The sequence below is a fragment of the Hyposmocoma kahamanoa genome, unplaced genomic scaffold, assembly GCF_003589595.1.
Source record: "Hyposmocoma kahamanoa isolate Upper Pololo Valley unplaced genomic scaffold, ASM358959v1 82, whole genome shotgun sequence".
Taxonomy (NCBI): domain Eukaryota; kingdom Metazoa; phylum Arthropoda; class Insecta; order Lepidoptera; family Cosmopterigidae; genus Hyposmocoma; species Hyposmocoma kahamanoa.
In genome coordinates this window covers 984,949-999,266 of record NW_020654133.1, presented here as the reverse complement: position 1 = coordinate 999,266, position 14,318 = coordinate 984,949, and the positions used below count along the sequence as shown (strand labels likewise).

General features: G+C 39.6%; 2 protein-coding genes across 2 annotated transcripts; both read left to right on the top strand.

Annotated features, from left to right (window-relative positions):
• The first annotated feature begins 291 nt into the window (after positions 1-291).
• On the top strand, positions 292-12,910 carry LOC113234265 (Kv channel-interacting protein 1-like). Its single transcript, XM_026469563.1, has 8 exons — positions 292-417; positions 3,222-3,291; positions 4,601-4,671; positions 10,206-10,309; positions 10,998-11,106; positions 11,521-11,654; positions 11,832-12,117; positions 12,307-12,910. The coding sequence occupies exons 1-6, from the start codon at positions 397-399 to the stop codon at positions 11,629-11,631; spliced, it is 486 nt and encodes a 161-aa protein (XP_026325348.1). The 5' UTR covers positions 292-396; the 3' UTR covers positions 11,632-11,654; positions 11,832-12,117; positions 12,307-12,910.
• Positions 11,720-12,387, top strand: LOC113234258 (serine/threonine-protein kinase C-like). Its single transcript, XM_026469557.1, has 3 exons — positions 11,720-11,745; positions 11,832-12,117; positions 12,307-12,387. Exons 1-3 carry the CDS (start codon positions 11,720-11,722, stop codon positions 12,385-12,387), a joined length of 393 nt encoding a protein of 130 aa, XP_026325342.1.
• Positions 12,911-14,318: the final 1,408 nt, after the last annotated feature.

The window sequence follows — 14,318 nt, the reverse complement described above, 5'->3', positions numbered from 1 at the left end:
TCCCATACTAGTATACCGGCCTATACTCCAAGGGATGAGTGTCATTCCATCCGGGCGTTAGGTGTCAATTCGCGACATTCCGCTTGCCTCGTCATATAACAATATATTACAATTGCGTATACGTTACATACACATTTTCTAGCACATACATTTAAATGCATAGTAATATCTATGGCATAAAATACAAAAGCAGTTTGAGCATGCCTACAATTATTGCTGTCGCATAGTCGCAGTTAATTAAACTTGCTTATATTAAATTTACTGACATGTTTCTTTTTTGTTGTTCCAGAGGAAGAATTCGAGGAGTCCGTGTTCAACAGCGTAGCGCGGCACCGCCCCGAGACCCTCACGCAGCTCGCGCGCACCACGCGCTTCACCCCGCACGAGATTAAGCTCATGTACCGCGGTTTCAAGCAGGTTGGTCACCACTTTGCGTACAATCAAGTTTACTTTTCCACGCCTTATGGAATAAAATTCTAGTATCATTAGCGAACACTGTAATTTGACCCACGCAGCAAACTTTACTGTCAACGTTCAGTACTAGCCTACTAGATTGTATATATTTTTATAACTGGTGTAGTAGCCATCAGACGTACCAGAATGTCAAACCCTCTTCGGACATTCAGGCATGTCTTAGTACATGCAAAGTAGTTACATCAGCCGGAAGACGTTCACGGACGTAACGTGCATCCATCGGTTACCGTGTCGCCTTTATCAGGTCAGGTCCATCTAGTAGGCGGCCGTCCCACTGACCGCCTTTCAGTTCGTGGTCTCTATTCGAGAACTTTTCTGCCCCACAAGATGTGCCCTGCCCACTGCCACTTCAACATCCTTTGAGCTATGTCGGTGACTCTCGTGCTTCAACGGATCTCCTCATTTCTGATCGAATCAGATGTAGAGAAATACCGAGCCTTGCTCGCTCCACAGCTCGTTGAGTGACTTTGACCTTTTTTGTGAGGTCCACAGTAAGGGGCCACGTCTAGCCGTAGGTCATCGTTGGCAACACGCACTGCTCGAAGACTTTTGTCCTCAAGGACTACGGTATTGTGGACGAGAAGAAATCCCAGAGCTTCCCGAAAGCTGCCCAACCGTGTCGGATTCGACGATTTGTACTGATCGTACACTGTAAATCAGCATAAAAACGCACGTACCAAATAAGTATAAATAAGATTCTTAACCAAAATATAACCAGTCATCTTCCCATGTCACCACGACGTAACGGTGACCACTAACGCCTTTTCACCTTGCGTCATGGCAAAGTGGTGACCCTGACGAGATAAACAGCCCGCCTGGTAAAACTGGGTCGAACAAGTCGTGCGCAGTTGCAGCACTATCACTCAGAGATTTAATTGCAAAGATCTGAGGAGCACCGTCATTCCTTCTGTCACCCAGAGACATAAACTTGACAGGTCCCATGTGCCTGTAATTCCGCCAACGCCCTTGCTCTTCAAAACCGGAACGCAGTAATGCTCACATTACTGCTTGACGGCAGAAATAGGTAAAGTGGCAGTAAGTTGAACAATAACAGTGAATTTGTTTTAATTTCGTCCTCACAACCAACTGCACGTGGCAATATTGGAACCAAGCCAGAAGTCATTTTTGCGTCGTTTGTTATCCTTGTACGTACCCTACAACATTTATTGTAGGCATTGTATCCTGTACATTTCTCACTGCTTCTACATCTTCAATTTAATAAGGTTATACGATAAATATTACACAATATCACATACGTTGCTTTGGTCCCGAAGTAACTAAAGCTCTTGTGTTATGGAAATCGGAAACAACAACGGTACCACAAACACTCAGACCCGGGAGAATATAGAAAAGTGTGTTTTCTACATTGACCCGGCCTGAGATCAAAGAGATAGCGACACCATGAAAACCTGTTTGCAAGCCACTCGAGCACAGAGGTCGTCCTATCTATCTGAACATATCTGAAGTACCCCCAAAATTGAAGCAAATCCTTTTTCATATTCCGCCAATGCAACGCCACGTTTTTCACTGACATTTTCCCAAAATAGAAATATCCCTGTACCATGGCTATCAGAACAACAGGTTTTACTCCGGTGCACTACCCGAAACACCCAGATCAGAAGCAATTTTGAAAAATTCTTTCGCAAGGGCATCGAACCCGCCACCTCCTCATCAAGCGCCTGTAGTGCAACCCATTGGGTTACCGGGGTTTTCATCACTCTGAATCAAAGTATCTGATAGCTCCCAATTTATTTACCATAGCATAAGAATAACAATTTTACATATTTAACCTAAGAGCCCCACACTAGGCTTCGTCTGTTTCGTGGGACGCAAAGCGAGTACGAACCGAACCGAATAAGTAACTATTACGAGCCGTAACGTAAAGTGCTATTTGATGAAAGAATTTGACCAAGTACTAATATTGTTGGCTCTTGTTGTTAGTACAAAAATGTATTAAGGTAATACAAAATTTTAATATTATGATCAGTAGTAATAGTTACAATTGCTCTTCTTTACCATTATTTCTCTTAATTTAGTTTAATGTTTATTTTCGTTTCTCAAAAAGAATGCGCTATAGTGGTGTGCGATGACTGTACCAACCTACGTATAAACCCATTAAAGGGATTGCAGTAGGTAGGTTAGACTTAAGAACGATAAAGTATACATACAATTTTGTGTTGGAAAAGAAATGAACGAAAAACAATAATAATTAAGTTAAAAAGAGTAAAATACAACAATCTCAGTACAGAGTACTAAAAAAACCGACCTCAAAAGTCCATCATCCCCTAGTTTGCCACCCTTAGAGGTGGAACATTTTCTCCAAATTGAATTAGAACCACATATATAAAAAAAACATTGTCGAATTAAGAACCTGGTCCTTTTTTGAAGTCGGTTAAAAAATTACAAAACAAACGTGATCTAACAAATAGGTTATCACATGTTCATGTGAGTGTGTGCGTGTGTATAAATGTGTGTGCATGTGATAGCGTGTACCTATTTACCTGTTACCTAAATGTGGGCATTATTGCGTTCTGGTTCGGATGGGTAAGGGTGCTGATGAAAGTCAACTTATGTCTCAGGGTGACGGACGCAGTGGCAGTGCCCCTCGGACCTTTGCGTTTCAAAGCTCTGAACATGACCACCAGGCCCACGAATTGTTCGTCCCTTCACATGGTATCATAAAAAAATTACGAAACAGAATTAACTCATTCGTAGCCGCCAAACTTACCAACACGTTGTTGTTGCAGGAGTGCCCGTCGGGGGTCGTCGACGAGGAAGCTTTTAAACACATCTTCTCTCAATTCTTCCCACTCGGAGGTGTGTATTGTATAAGCTAGTACCTAGTTCTCCAATAATTTCAGTGACTATTACAATACGATTAATGTGCGGTATATACCGATGAAAAGGAAATGTAAGTACCTCTCCCTACTTTGAGACGAAATCTGTACGACGAAGAAGGATCACAACTTTTACGATACAACTTCTTTGTACTTGTATGGCAAAAATCCGTGTTAGTGACCCGTTTCAAGAGATAGGTTTAAATAAATTGATATTGTTACACTAACGTCATATTTTAACGTCACGTTTGGGAGAATATTTTTTTTTAATGAAAAATAGTGACCGACATAAAAATAATACAAGGAATAATAACAAAGCAGCTGTTCTTGACATCCGTCTTCACTATTTACGACGTTAAAACTTCTGCATACTTGGATGACAAAAATCTGTGGTAGTAATCCGTTTAGCTCTTGCAGATGGTCTCGATCCATGATGTTTGAAATAAATATTGTAAATTATCAATGTGTACAAATGTTTTATTTGCAAAGAGCAACACCTAGAGTTTCTTGCTCGTTCTTCTCAAAGGACTCTGCCTTACGAATGAGTAGTAGAGTTTAATCAATAACGATTTCAAGTGTGATTTGCCCACCTACGAAATAAATGTTGTTTGACTTTGAGTGCACAACCCGCTTGGCGACCCCGGGTCTAGCAGTGAAACATATAATATTCGTCATTCGTTAGGGTCTAGTCGACGTCGAAGATACCACGACAAGCAGCTTTTCAAATCGTCTTTGCCGCTCCACTCATATAGCCACCTTTTCAAGGACGCATCAAATGGAGCAGTGTACCCTTTTGAGGGTGCAATCAAATCACTAACAAAGAATATTAATTAAATATTTACAACTTACCTGCTTTTACTGTGTTTGTTGCATCTATTTGCTTTATAAATTGAAATCGGTTAATAGAATGAAAACCTATAAACTGGATTCATCCCCTAATTTGCCATCCTTGGAGCGGGAATATTTTATTCAAATTTGAATGGGATCACGAGTAACTTACTCCCTTTCCAACAAAACAAGAATCGTCGAAGTCGGTTCACAAATATCGGAGTGATCGCATGAGACACACTCAAAAGAAAACATTCGAATTGAGAACCTGTTCCTTTTAGGAAGTCGATTAAAACACAGTCTCCCTAAATCCCTTTGCAAGTGTTCAAATGTGCCTACTTATTTATTCAGAACTTTTACAGCGCTTGACTCACTGAAATCGCGATAATAAAAACAAACTTCGCCGCAATTGCTCGAGCTGGTATACATTTTAATGCAAAACATACTGTACTGTGTTCCAGATGCGTCGCAGTACGCCCACTACGTGTTTAAGACGATAAAGCACAAGCAAACTGGCACCGTCAATTTTGAGGTCGGTATACTTGTTTTTTTTTCCACCCTACGATTGTCTAGAAGACATTGCTACCTAACAGTAAGGCCACTTAATGTACCTACATTATACTTACTATAATGTTATTGATTCATTTATACGTTGGAGCCAATTATCACTCCAAACGTAGTGCAACGGAATTAGATTTATTACGTAATATGCTTTACGAAATGTAAATGTTACCTAATTACATTCCGTATTGTTTTCTAATTAATAAAGAAACGGTTTACTGTCTACGAATCACATTCATCATGTTCTTCTTTTTATTATACCTTTATATCGAGTGTTCCGCTTAGTAAATTTTATAAGTTCCAGTGGCTTCTGTTATCCAACAGATTTGTAACGGTACTTTGTTAGATAGATCAAGCTTACGTCGTGAATTTTGAATTTTGGGTTTGCAGACTAATAAATACGAGTGAATGGAGTGCTAAATAAGGTACGTGCTAAATAACAGTCTTAGGTTATTGCTGGATATATAAACACAAGGTCAATGATGAAAGGGGAATTATAATACATTAAGATGGCTTCAAAATCCGTAGGTTTGGGGATGGACGAGCGAAAGAGATCATACTATGATACGGAATACTTGAGACAGTTGAAAAAAAAATGTCAACCAGTGGTTCTTCTCACACGCATTCACAAATGGAGCTGCCCCTTACAATAATTTTGGCTAAATGAGCAGGGGTGCACCCCTACGAGTGGCCCAACCTTTATCGACTTATGGTGGAGGTACCAAACTTAAATAGTTTCTTTGTTTACAAATATCAGGTCGGTTTGACTCAGTTTTAATTAGTTATCTGATGTGATCCTATGAAATGTGATGGTCTTTGGTAAGGTTGCCATATGAGAATAAGAAGTGAAGTCAACGCTTTACTAACAAGCGCGCATTGAAAAGATGGACTTGTTTGTGAATTATTTGGAAAATGAACAATCGTAATCGTAAATTGGCCGCGTGACATTTATAATCGGTTTTAACATGATCAATATTTTATACTTTCGAACTAATTACTATGAAAACTGGATAAATGAACTAATTGCAATCAATTGACATTATTATTACATGTTGACTGAACGAATTGATAATGAAGAGGGCCAATTATAAAATCCTAACTAAATTAGGAACGAGTGGTTTCCCTCGACGTCACCCACGATTACATTGCGACATATGTATAGAAGATCCGTGCTCAGTATACAAGCATAATACATCGTACGACTAAAGGCACACAGTAAGGGTATTAGAAACAATGTGGCGTTCCTTAGGGGGCGACTCTGTGACCTTCATTAGGTATGTTCTTTTTATCTATTCAAGACTTGACAATACAAAAATCAGTAAAATCAATTAATCATTATTGATACTTGTCAATAAAATTGTAACTTAAGAAAGAAAGGTTTACATCCTCCAAAGTATAATAAAAGTGGGCGTCGTAATGGTGAATCTTCGGGATTCCACGGCGCCCACAACACCTGGCCAAGACGGTAAGTTAGGGGGTAAGTCTCCACGACGAAACAAAAAAAATGTAAGAAAAGACAATATCTCGAGACAAGAACATCCAACGACAATATCAGCGGACAAATCCGCGGACAATATGCCGCTGATCCCGTGTAGTTCCTACGTAATTGAATTTCTGTACAATAGAATCGTACACGTTCCATTCACAAGAAATCCGCGCCCTGCAGAGGAAGCAAATAGGATGACAGTCCACAATGTGTTGCCAGCTGTGAGCTATTAATGTATTTCTATGTACAACACTTTCAATAAGCGTATATATACATAGTTATATAGGCAAGTAGGGCTAGCACGATAGAATGTCGCTCTCGCGCAAGTCGCGCGTGGCGCTATCGTGCTAGCCCTACTGGAGTGATTACTGGAGTGATTATTGTGTTCATAAAGATTTGCTAAGGTAATAGAAATAATACAAATAAATAAAATATGCACACTCTCATCGCCCCGCACTAGGTAAGTCCTCTATCGCGGGTGCCATACACGATACGCACATAGACAAGCACAAATTACACCCAAACTTTCTGTTATTTTTATAAACAGCCATATTTACTTACTAACATTACGCTCCCTGAATTTTGTGAAAAAAAAGAAACAAAAACAAAACGAAAACAGAACAAATCCAAAAATTAAGTTGGCGAAGTGTTCATTGGAGGTAACGAAATATTTCTCCCAGCCCGGGAATCTAACCCGGGACCTCTGCGTGACAATCCAGTATGGTAACCGTTCGGCCACGGAGACTGTCAAATTTATAAGTGCCTTAATACGAATTTAATTAAATGAATTACTGTTATGGATATTTTAGAGACGACACAACGCGTTGTGGACGTTTTTTCCACTCAATGAGCGTTATGCTCTTTGAGCCTAACGCGTATTATTTAGAAGCTGACGAAGAAAAACTTGTTTCCGGAATACAGACTTAAGTTCGGCGTTGCGACTATCTCTCTTAAACTTGTGGTTTTTGTACGTGTCCGTCCTTGTCGAACGTGAAGGGAAAACTCAAGGGCAAGAAAAGATAATCCTAAATCATGCCAATATCAATCAAGAGTATGGCAAGTTTGTAAGTAACCCCTGAAACTTACTTTTGTACCAACTTTTGACACCAATGTTAAAACGCAATTTCCTTTCCTTAAAACCAGAATGAATGCTTGCAAAGAATCTTGATTTTGATATAAGTGCGACAAAGTAATGATACAGCGAACGCTGTTGTAAGGTTCGAATACAACAGCGTTCATCAAAATCGATGAAAATATATATACACGCCTATTAAATTGGTGCGAGCAAATATCCAGCGATGCCACGGTGCTCGCTATTTGATTTCAGGTACGTATGACATTTTGTCAAAATATTTAGTAGACGAGGTCACGGACAAAAGCTGATACATAACTAAATTACTCGCTGATCTGTTTATGTAACTAGAAATTACTTAGCAAGACGTACCTAATAATAAGAGTTTATGAAGTAATCTTGGCAGGCGTTCAGCTTTCGAAGAGGAGCATATTAGGATAATCATACTGACTCAATATGTCAATGCTGCCAACTTTACAAGCTCAATTTATTCCAGTATTGCCAGAATATTGGGAATTCAGCAGTCATAAAATGGGAGTGGTTTTACAACCTCAATTACAAGAAAACCTTTTTTGTAAGTAGTAGGAGTAGTTAATCGAAAAGTGTTTTCATTTTATTATCCGACTTGAAAAGGAGGAGGTTCTCAATACGACTGTACGTTTTTTTGTGTGTGTATGTTACGTGATAACTCCGGTATTTGTGAACCGATTTTCATGATCCTTTTTTGTTGGAAACAGGGTACCTCCATAGTGGTCTCATTTCATTTTGAAGAAAATCATCCACCTCTAAGGGAGGCTGATCACGCATGAACATTCATTTTTATAAATAGCGCCTGAATTTTACTTAAGGAGCAATTATTTTAATGGTTGGTTTTGCTATTCTCCAATTCAAGGCGTTTTTCTCTCTCAAAAACTTTGAGTAGTGAGAACCGATTTTTATTATCTCCTGTGTCAAGTCCCGTATAGTGGCGAACTAGGGGATATTTCAATAAAACTTAGCAAATAGACGTAATTCCACGTACTTTTGAGGTCGGTTTTTTTAGTACTCTGACTCTGAAATTATTTTACAATATATTAAAGAAATAACATTTAAATTTTCTTAGCTAACCAGTCAAAAAGCTAGTCGCCAAAAAATCCACCAATAGAATTACTTCATCTCCTAGCCGAAGCTTAGCTCAGCTCCGGTGGAAAAGGATTAGCGGAGCTAAGTATTTGTACATACAAAATAGCGAGAGATGTGTGCGAAGATTGTGTGCGAGAGATGCGGGCGAGAAATGTGTGCAAAACGGTGTAGAAAACTAGAGCTACTGAAAATATGACGATGATACATCGCCACCGCTCACCCCAAAACACCGTACCCCGCCCGCGCATAGCTGAAAAGCCTCACCGCCTGCTGCCTCGCACAACTTTGGTGGGAAGGCAGCCTTAGGCTTAGTTTCTTGACACCTTGACATTCGAATAGAATGAAATAAAAAAAATTCCGTTCGTAAAAATTCGTAATAGCGCTGTCTACTGTAGGTATCAACTCGTCATGTCGTACTACTTAGCGTTTCGTCCTCCAGGATCCCCTGGCCTAATCCCCCGGTGGATCCTTGTGAACTCAGTAGTTTATCAAGAATCCCCCGAACGCGGATACATTTTGTTTACAAGTATCATAATATATGATTGTTCATTAGCCATTAGTACCATTCACACTATGGTACCTTAAAACAACATAAGCTTACAATAAAGTAATAAACAATGTACTCTTATCTACATAGTGAATTTTAAGTTAAAGAAAAACATTTCACTCATTTACATGAAGGTAGAACATTTCATAAATGGCAACGCACAGGAACATAATGCCCTGGAGACTGGCATCTTGAACCCTTTAAGATACCCCTCCAGTTACGAGAGGCTTCCTTAGCTATGAGTTTCACTTGTGGCCTCCCGGGAAATGAGATTTCCACTGCACAACATTCAAACCTGTAGCACTGGCTGATGTTGGAGCATTTTCCAAGTTAGTATCATAAAAAAATACCCGCAAATAAGTGACAAAGCAAGTGTACAGGCCCGTGCTATCCAGCCCCCGTGCACTGCTGCCTTTGAGAGAGGCTATCAGTGAAATTAACGATCCTGTTGCTATGTCAGTGGCCGGAGTCTATCGCTCGATCGAGCAGTGGTAAGTGATTAATGGATACTAACCCGTCGAATTGGGCTATTACCAAATGTTATCGGGTGACGTCAAGTGACATTCGACAGATGATGCTTCGTGTCGAAGTTACACTGCTTTCGGAAATTTGGTTTTTTCTCGACTACGATTAGACGTAACGGAGGCTAAGCTATTGTATTTTCTATTGTTATACTTACTGATAAACGTAAGCTGCGTCTTGCAGCTTACGTTTATGATGTGACCCATCAAAAAGATCAAACAGGCTATATGGAATTCTGCCATATTGTTGCCGCGGATAATAAAAAGCGACTAAAGGATTCTTAAATCAAAGAAGTATAAAGCGCTTTCTTCCTTTGTCAACGTCAGCTTTATACTACAATCTTCGAAAGTGCCGAGCATAGGGAGCAATGCTCGTATATATTTTATTTTTATTAAAAAAAAAACATTAAAAAGGACGGGAATCACATGTTAGAAACGTTTTGAATAATCTGGGCAATGCAGCTACTTTGTCGGTGTTCTAGTATGATTGCTAAGGCACATACAGATTGCTTTTTTACTGTAACACTCCAAGCTCTTCCACGGGGCAGCCCGAAGACGTCTCATCGAAATTATGTGGAAGACTTTGCGGTAGACAGTCAAAAAATTTACCTATATTTTGATTGCTACGGGTGGGTTGCTGCAGCTAGGCTTTGTAGTGCGGTACTTTACGGGCTGATGGCGGAGTATATTCCCTGCTACAATTAATAAATACCTCTTATCTCTTCCGGTTTTTAACCCTGTACTTTTTCTGTTCCAGGAGTTCCTGGAAATCCTGTCCCGCGTGGCGCGCGGCTCGGTGCAGGAGAAACTTTCATGGGTATTCACGCTGTACGATGTCGATGGCGACGGACGCATTTCCAGGTGAGTCCACAACCTTTTATGAGGTAATGGTGTACACAGAAATCGATTTATCGAGGGAGGAATAAGCAAAAATATCAATATCAATGTATTAATAATTAACAGCCGTTGATTTTATTGTCAATTACAAAATAAGAAACAGCAAATGACAAAAATAGTCACTGAACAGATATTAAAACGCACTAATAACTAAACTGAACAGCACAATTAAAACGATACTTTACCTAGTAACATAAACCTCAAAAAACTATAATATGTGAATATGTTATGGTTTACAAGTCTAGATATTCTTAAGTTTGAAGACGCTGCAAAGCAACTAACTTACCGAGTTCACGACCCAACATCATCCCCTTTTGTAGCAGTATACAAACAAGCACGCGGCGTACTAACTTTTGGATGTTACCTTCATCATCTCTCTAAGAAGAAGATATAGGTTGGCATTCCTCTGACTACACCATTCCGTTACCTATTTATCAGAAACACCTACATATACTTAAGCGTATTGACAATTTGTCTCTGACTAAACGAAATTGACTCTGTCGTCCAGACTAAAACCATTACAGAAGTACCTTTAACTTAAAGTAGAATGGAACGGTTACTCGTAATGTAGAACTCAGTGTCAGTGCGCAGTTTTAATTAGCTATTCTATCCTGAGAAAAGAACTGACATTAGGAATATTTTTGCTTGGCAGATCCGAGATGCTGGCGGTGGTACAAGCAATCTACGAGCTGCTAGGGCGCGGTACGACGCCGCCATCGCATCCGAAGGCTGCCAGAGACCATGTCGACCGGATCTTTCACGTTAGTATAAAAATATATTTCGTTTATTACACAATTATATTTGATAGAAAATTAAGCTCTGAATGGAGTTTTAAAATTTTTAAATGACGACGCGACGTCTTCGGTGGCCCAACAGTATGTGAGAAAAAAACTATGTAGAAAACATTGGTTCTGATTGGGGTGTTCTGGGTGCAAGGAGGAGGTGGTGGAGGAGGAGGAGGAGAGAGGTACTTAGTTTGAGGTAATTTGATGTTGTTTGAGACTTTATTATTTTAAATGCCAAAAAGGAGAAGAATAACAAACAGGATAACAGCAAGTAGATAGATAGAAGTCTATTCCAATCATCTATATACTCGATGATTCCAATTGAAACCAGACGTGATCAAAACTAAATTACTGAAATAGTATTTATAATTGATTAATGATTTGTTCCAGCTGATAGATACGAACGCGGACGGAGTCGTGACCCCTGACGAGCTCGCGAGCTGGTGCACGCGTGATCCCGCTCTGCTGCACTCGCTGGATCAGTTGGACACCATTTTGTGATCGAGTCGGACCGCGCCGCAACAGTAAATTTTAACCACGATAATAATAATAAGAAAAGAAGAAAGTTCAAATTCGTGGACAACGGGCCATGTCTTGCTCGTCACTTCTAAAAACGTTTTGCCAAATACATGAGCAAATTGAATTTCATATTTTTTCCTTAAATTCTCAACCTGAAAACAAATATTGTGTTGTATCCTCAGATCAGACGGCGCCCAAGCGTCCTGCTCTCGGCATAATCCAGGGCCTGCCCCCCAGGTGTCCCCCCAGACGTCCCCCCAGGCGGCTCCAAAGACGTCCCCCCAGGTGGCTCCCCAGACTTCCACCCAGGTGTCGCCACAGGTCACCCCACAAGTTGCCCCTCAAGTTTCCCCTCGACCAGACACAAGCGCTGCTCCACCGCCCCCTATACGGACCACGGCCTCTGTTTCAACTACGGGGGCTCGCCAACCACCACCAGTGCCTGCTAGGGCCAGCGCCATTACAACTGTAAGTTAATTTCTATTTTATTTACCAAAGTGCACACAATTACATATGTAATCAATGTAATGTGGTTCTTACTTCATAGGTATAAAAGTCCAGATGTTTTCGTAATAATGAGAACTTCGGACAATTGAGGAATGAATACAATTATGTTTCCAATTAACCAAATATGTTTAAAAACCTATAAATTCGTAGATCACCGAAGAGACCGCTCCGCGCAAGTCTTCGAAGCGCCGCGGTCGCCGAGGCTCGTCGCCCGCACCGCAGCCACGGTGAACTCAGCCTTATCGTCTGCTCTTAGGGATCAATACTGTGCTTCTTCTTCCACGTTGACACGATCGACCAAAAAGGGGCCCATGTTTTTGACACTAGACGGCCTTGCGGTAGTTATTGTCTAATGCGATTAGGGTTTGTCCAGATGAAGCTAATCAGCAAAATAATATTTCATTTAAGAGATGGCGGAGAAGGATTTTTCGTAACTATGATTTGCTAAGCGTTCTAAAACGTTCTATTCCATTATGCCACGGTTACCACGCTGCTTTGCCAAGAGGTCCTGGGTTCGATTTCTGGGCCGGGAGTAATATTTGTATAGGTAGCCTACATTTATTTTTCTCGTAAGTTTGGGTGTAAATTGTGTTTGTCTGTGTGTAGGTTCATGGCACCCGTGATACACGGTTTCCCTAGTGCGTCGTTATCAATATAAGTGTGTGTACATAAATCAAACAAAATAATCAATTATTTAGAAGTATTTATTGCTACGCTGAAGATGAATGACACTACATAAGTGTTAGGGACTGCTTGAGTCGGTGAGAAAAAGTTTTATGTGCACGCAATAAACAACCAAACAGACAGCAGCTAGGATCGCAATCGATAGGGCACAAAAAATATGGCTTAACGAGGAATCTCGCCATTAGTTTACCGTTAGAGATAATTTAAAATTACATCTTAAAATACTTTATTCAGAGCTATCTTTTAATACATAATATTGAATTTGATATTCTAGACCAAAAGGCGAGATTCTTCGCGTCACAGGTGGCTCATAAAATGTTTCTAACCCAGTGTAACAAATTGCGTAGGCTTACGGAATCCAGATCTAATTCTTTCTACAATAACACTAACTCGCAATCAGCAACCTGTCACAACCTGCACCCTCGTGTAAAAAATCTAACAAATGTTGAGTTTTTGGAAGACGAGATTAAATTATTAAACAATGGTTTAAATTTTAATTATAATTTTTTTTAAATTAATCAAATATTATTAGCAAATTTGGCTGTGGATACTGAGGTCGCAATTGTTCTTAATTTAAACGATGTAGATTCTAAGGCATTAGTTGCAAATAAAATTAAAAAATTTGAAACTTCTCCTTCTAGTCTAGTCTAGGATACGTTGCTGTTACGATCAATTCAACAAAAAGTTCATGACAATAATCTGGTGGTTTCAAACGCAGACAAACTTAATTGTATTGTTATTTTGAACAGTAGTGAATACAATAATACGGTTTTAGATGTTGTTCAAGGCGACGATTTTTCGGTCTTACGTAGGGACCCCACTGCTGGGTTTCTAAAGACCTTAAAAACGTTGTTAAAAATTATTTGTTTCTTTTTAAAACGGACTGCCAAAAAGCAATATAATACCAATGAATCCTCAATCACCAATTCTTGACGGTCTTCCAAAAATTCACAAACAAAATATTCCTATCCGCCCAGTTGTCTCATATATAGGTGCTCCAACTTACGACTTAGCTAAAAAACTAAATATCATTATTCGGGAAAAATCTGTTTTCAAATCGCCTTTTTGTTTAAAGAATAGTTTAGATTTAATACAAAGGATCAAAGATATGAACATACCACATAATGCAAAATTACTTTCTCTGGATGTAGACAGCTTAACCCGCTAATGTTCCCTACACTGACACTTCTTAAAGATCACTTATAAAGGCGACGACTACATCCAGGGGAAGTTGATGAGTTGATACAATTGACATCTCTTTGCATGAAACAAAACTACTTCAGGTTTAACGGACTTTTAAGGACAGTTTAAATGAACACGTTTCCACTATGAAAATAACATTTTCTGTATATACTAACGCATTTATATTACATAAATTATGTAATGTATGACAAATCGCACAGTTGAACGTGTCATTATCTTTATATTTCATCGAAAGAAAAAGTAAGATGCATCAAAGTCTATATATCAGCCCGTAA